At 29.3% G+C, this 5,267-nt stretch overlaps 1 protein-coding gene across 1 annotated transcript; it reads left to right on the top strand.

Moving 5' to 3' along the window:
• Positions 1-602: 602 nt before the first annotated feature.
• On the top strand, positions 603-1,389 carry LOC132755515 (uncharacterized; the record flags this gene model as incomplete). Its single annotated transcript, XM_060746392.1, has 2 exons — positions 603-671; positions 911-1,389. Coding segments are annotated over 2 exons (381 nt in total), but the record flags the coding sequence as incomplete, so codon positions are not given.
• Positions 1,390-5,267: the final 3,878 nt, after the last annotated feature.

Genomic DNA, 5,267 nt, shown 5'->3' with positions numbered 1-5,267 from the left:
TTGAAATATTTTTTGGGGAAAAGGATAATAAATTAGTTAAATTAGGAAAAGAGTCTCCAAAAAAAAAATTTGATTTGAACTGAGTAGAAACGAATAGAAACGATATAACATGGTGATAAAAATTAAATTTTAATTTTGTTTTAAAGATTGGTTGTTTAAGGGGGCAGAAAGGGTTGTGTCTTTCTCGATTTTTTGGAAGTTGTTTCTTTTCCCGAAAATTTGGGCGAAAATGTTTTTAATTTTGAAATTTTTTTTCTTAACAAACATTTCCCTGTCAAAAGGTAATACTTTGGGGCAAAATAGCAAATTTAAAATTTCAAACATTTTCCAAAAAAATCAAATTGTACTCTTTCAAAAACTGTCAAAAAAGGGTTCATTTTTGTAGAGGGAATTTTTTCAAAAAAAGAAAAATTGGTAAAACATTTTATAGTTTAAAAGTTTTTAAACTTTTTAATAAAACAATTAAAAAAATAAGTTGGTTTTTTTTAAATTTTAACCCCAAAATGGCCTTAATTTAAAGTTTTTTTTTACAATAAAATTTTTTATAACCCTTATTTGTGGGGTGTTATTTTAGTACAGCTCTAAATTACAACTCTTTTCAGGGGACACCAAATTCATCTGCTGAAGTGGAATGTGCTAGCACCACTGTGTCTGTACGAACGAATATTTCGGTAATTATTAATATATAGATCTATACGCTTAATATGATTCTGTTTTTTGAAAGAGAGTTTAAAAAATCAACTTACAATATATAATTTATGAATTGTTATTCAGGTTTCAGAATGTCCATGGAACTTTTATTTTAATTATACATGTAATTGCATAGATCTATCACATATAAAAGTATGCGATGATAAACTGTATTTATCTTAAAATATGATGAATATATTATTGTGTTAATTTTTTTCAGAGCTCAGTGCTTCAGAAAATTCTTAATGTTGAAGAATCATTGATTGGACTGTACTGTGTAGTAGAATATGAGAACATGCCATATCCAGGATTGATTCTTGACGTTGATGAAAATGATTTAGAGGTTAAAGTGATGCACAGAATTGGTGTAAATAGATTTTTTTGGCCGTTATTGGAGGACAGGATATGGTACCATAAACAGAAAGTGGTAACTTTACTCAAGGAAGAACCACAGAAGGTCACAAACAGGCACCGTGAACTTCCGTCAATAATTTGGAAGTGCATCGTGTCAGAAATGAATTTAGATTCTTAAGACTGACCTATATAAATTCTGAGTGTTTTTTCTCTCGTTGTTTGATTATCAAAGCAGAGACTCAGTAAATATTATCAAATATGGCCGCATATATGATACTATTACACATTTGGTAATTAAATTATAATTAATGTGTGTTAGCTCTATATGTTACAAAATTTTGAATGTTTATCTACAGTTTTACTACAACTACGTTTTTTCATGTTTAACATGAGTATGACCAATTAAAGTTATAATATTGTATTTTCATGTTCTATCGGCAATAAAGTTTTTGTTAGTTACTATTGTGTTACGTAAATAAGCATTCAACACAGATGTAGATTTCAATTGTCATCACCATAACGCAGGTGTCACTTCCACAACGCTGTGTCATTACCATAACCTCACTTGTTTTTAATTTTATTTTTTCCCTTTTAAGAAATATCGAAGACAATTTTAAGCATTTCTCATTTATTTCATTTATACATTTATTATACAACAAAAATTTTTAACATTTGTATCCCTATTTAGGTGAAAAATATATTCTAATGTTGGTATTTTTTTACTTTTATGGAGGTTCCTGATTTGTCAAATGATACGAGTTTTTCTGAACATAGATTTAACATGTTATTAAATCAAAAGATGTAATAGAGGTCGTTTTACTGAATAACCTTGTATGAACAAATGATATCCCTACCCATTTTTCACTATTTTGCATTTAAAAAAAGTTGTGGTAATGACTCTGAAGTGTTGCTCACCCGATTCATTAATAAAATATAAAAAATCAGACAATATCTATGCACGGAATTCAATATCAAATGATGCTAGATAACAATATAAATGAATGAAATGACTGAAGTTGAGAATTTTGCGATATCCAGTCAAGCCTTTGATCTTTCAACAAAAAGGCAAAAACTATAGAATCACCCGGCTCTTGTTTTTCATATAATATGGCTAATATAAAATTTGACTTTTCAAAACCTGTCACAATTCTCCCTAGAATTTGCTGTTATAGCTTTTCTCTGACTGATGAAAAATGTGATATCACAAATTCAAAATTGTACCAGTTCATGTTAAATGTTGAATTCTGCTTAAGCTGCTACTAGGGGGCGTGGACGGTAGTTTGCACTTAACAGTACCGTCGATGAACAGGCTCAATCAAACTGAGCCTGTAACATTTTTCATTATGCCGTTTTGAGCTTTCTTTAGGGATTCTTATTTTATAAACATGTGTACATGGAATTGAAAAAAATAAACTCTGTTCTTTCAATGTGACATTACAGTAAACATTTGCACAAAAATAAGCTACGAAATCTTTACCAAATTCACAGAATATAAACATGTTTTAGAGCATTATAATGTCTTACAACTTTCTAAATATATGTGAGAGACCTGATAATAAGTATGTCAATTCAAAATGCTTCTGACATTGGTTATTGTAAGATTGTTATTTTAAAACTTTGATTTGTTTTGTATTTTCAGCATTATGTGTATTCCTTCTTCCAAGAAATGGGCAGATTCACAAGAGGCTTCAATTAATCCAAGAACTGACATTCATGTGGAATTTTCTTTAATTATAGACTATAAAATGGGTCCTAAACTAACATAATGTGTCACATCGGATTCATGAAAAATATAAATGGAGAAATTTTGCATGTATACAAATACTTAAGTCACCTAGTGTAATGACGTCCAGCAACTCTTTGAATATACTGGTATTTATAAAATATGTAACAGTTGATATTAACATTACTCTTCCAAACTTAGGACTCCAGCTAATCATGAGATGATTAGTTAATAGTTAAACTAAATGAGCACCTGACACTTAGTTATTACCAGAAAGTTGCAGTCATTGTATTGTTTAAAACATGGATATACAACTCGGACAATTCAAGGCATGAAATTAGCCTACTTGTGCAATATTGCGTTATATTAACTCTCAGGAAAATTTATTTAGTGCATGTATACATATTTATCATGCAACTGCTATGGTAACTGCCCGATAACACTTGCCTGATAATTATTTTTGATATCACGTCAGTAACTATCAAAAATTAGCCCCGCCCATTTTAACGGACTTTTTTCAATTGCTTATATTCTCATTTTCATCAGCATGTGAATTCTACAATGTAATCTCATACCCTTACAAGTCTTAAATCAATATGCGAAATTTATTTATTTATTATTTCGATTTCAATTACGAATAAATTAGATAGCGAATATAGTTTTAGCACCAACTAAATGAAGTGACGTCATAATTTATATTGCAAACGACATCATCGATGTCCACGTCATACTATACATGTAATCATAACAAACAGGCTAGACGATTTTCTTTGAGAACTTGTAAATGTTTACTTTATTTCGCCGGATTATTATTTAATAAGTGAACAAATTGTTTTGTTTAAAAAATAAGACGCATGTTTGTGTAGCTTGTGTTTGATTGCCGATTTGACTTTTCTTTGATTGAAATTATCGTGAACTTTTGAATTTGACAATTCAAGACAAAAATTGCAGTATAAAAGTTTAGTTTATGTGATTCTAAGCGGATTTTTGGATCGATGTTTAAATTAAAGGTAAGAATGTTATCGTATTAGGCCTACATTCTGTTGTATCTTTTATCCGAGTCGAAAGAAAAAATGGCCGCCAATTACAAATTCTAAGTTTCAGGGGCGGAGGAATTTGTTTTCAAGAATTATTTCTTTGAACAAAAATCCCCCTTTTTAACGAAATTCGCTATTTAAAAGTAGATTATTTTGTTATTTTGACAGTTATTATGTGTTACATGATAAATAGAAAAACATGCTACTGTCTTTTGATATCAATTTTATCAGGCTCGCCCTTTCTAGCCCATATCAGCCTCGCCTGATAAAATTGATATAAAAAGACAGTAGCATGTTATTCTCTATATATTTGTATAGAATTTTACTGTATTATTACTTTTATTCATGTATAATTTGTAAATATCCATTTATGTAATATAGAACTGCTAGTCAATATTTGTACAAAAAATACTTTTTAAGTTAGATTGTTAAAAGAAACATTATGTCCAACCAAGTGTATGCAGTGAGTTAGTGAGTGAGTTTTATTTTAAGAAATATAAGGTCATTTCAGCTCAAATTGACAATGAAAAAAGTTATGTCACTGTCACTTAAAAAATGTACATGAATGTCCACTTAATTGTGATAAATTATATTTTTGTGTTATCTTTGAAATCATAGTTAATGCTTATCAGTTGTTAATGGGAAAAAAATCAGTGCTATAATTACAAATAACTTATATACATGTATATATTTTTTTTAGACAAAGTGAATTTATTTTCATTCATATGTTGAAGTTTTGAATCTAGATTTGTGACTAGTATTACACAACAGATTATCAAGTTGTGTTTCCATTCAAAGTTACAAAAGTATTGTTTTTAATATGTTTTAACTCAACTTTTCTTTTTAGAAAAAAGAGGTAGTGTTACAGTCATGTTGGCGTTGCCGTCTGCAAACTTGTACCTTGATCAGAGCTTTTTAAGTGCTTAGTGTATTGTTTTCATACTTGGCCACAACAACCCTTGATAGAAGACCTTTCAGTAGACTAGACTAACCTTGACCTTTGTTCATAAATGACCTTGACCTTCAAGGTCAAATGTCAAAATTTTGCTTGTTTCTTGCTATAAGCTAATGGCTATAACTTCAAACTTGAACATAATAGTCTTTAAAGATAGCCCTTTAAGTTAACCAGACATACTTTGACCATCACTCATGAATGTCCTTGACTTTGAAGGTCAAATTATTTTTTTTGTAACTGGCTGCAACTTTGTTTCTATTAAATGGATTGACTTCATATTATAACAGAACATTCTTAAGGATAAGGCCTTAATGTAAATCAAACTCAAATTGACCTTGGCTCTTTAATGACATTGACCTTGAAGGCTAACTGATTATTGCTATAATTATCTGTTACTTTGTAATTAATCCACAGATTATAAGATTATGAAGTTGATTAATGTACATATGACCTTGACCTATAGGTAACCTTGACCGTCAAATGATTGAAATATATATAAATATATATT

The sequence above is a fragment of the Ruditapes philippinarum genome, unplaced genomic scaffold, assembly GCF_026571515.1.
Source record: "Ruditapes philippinarum isolate M1 unplaced genomic scaffold, ASM2657151v2 ctg26099_1_1_1_1, whole genome shotgun sequence".
Classification (NCBI taxonomy): Eukaryota; Metazoa; Mollusca; class Bivalvia; order Venerida; family Veneridae; genus Ruditapes; species Ruditapes philippinarum.
Note: the sequence above shows the minus strand (reverse complement) of the source record. Positions and strands in the feature narration are given on the sequence as shown.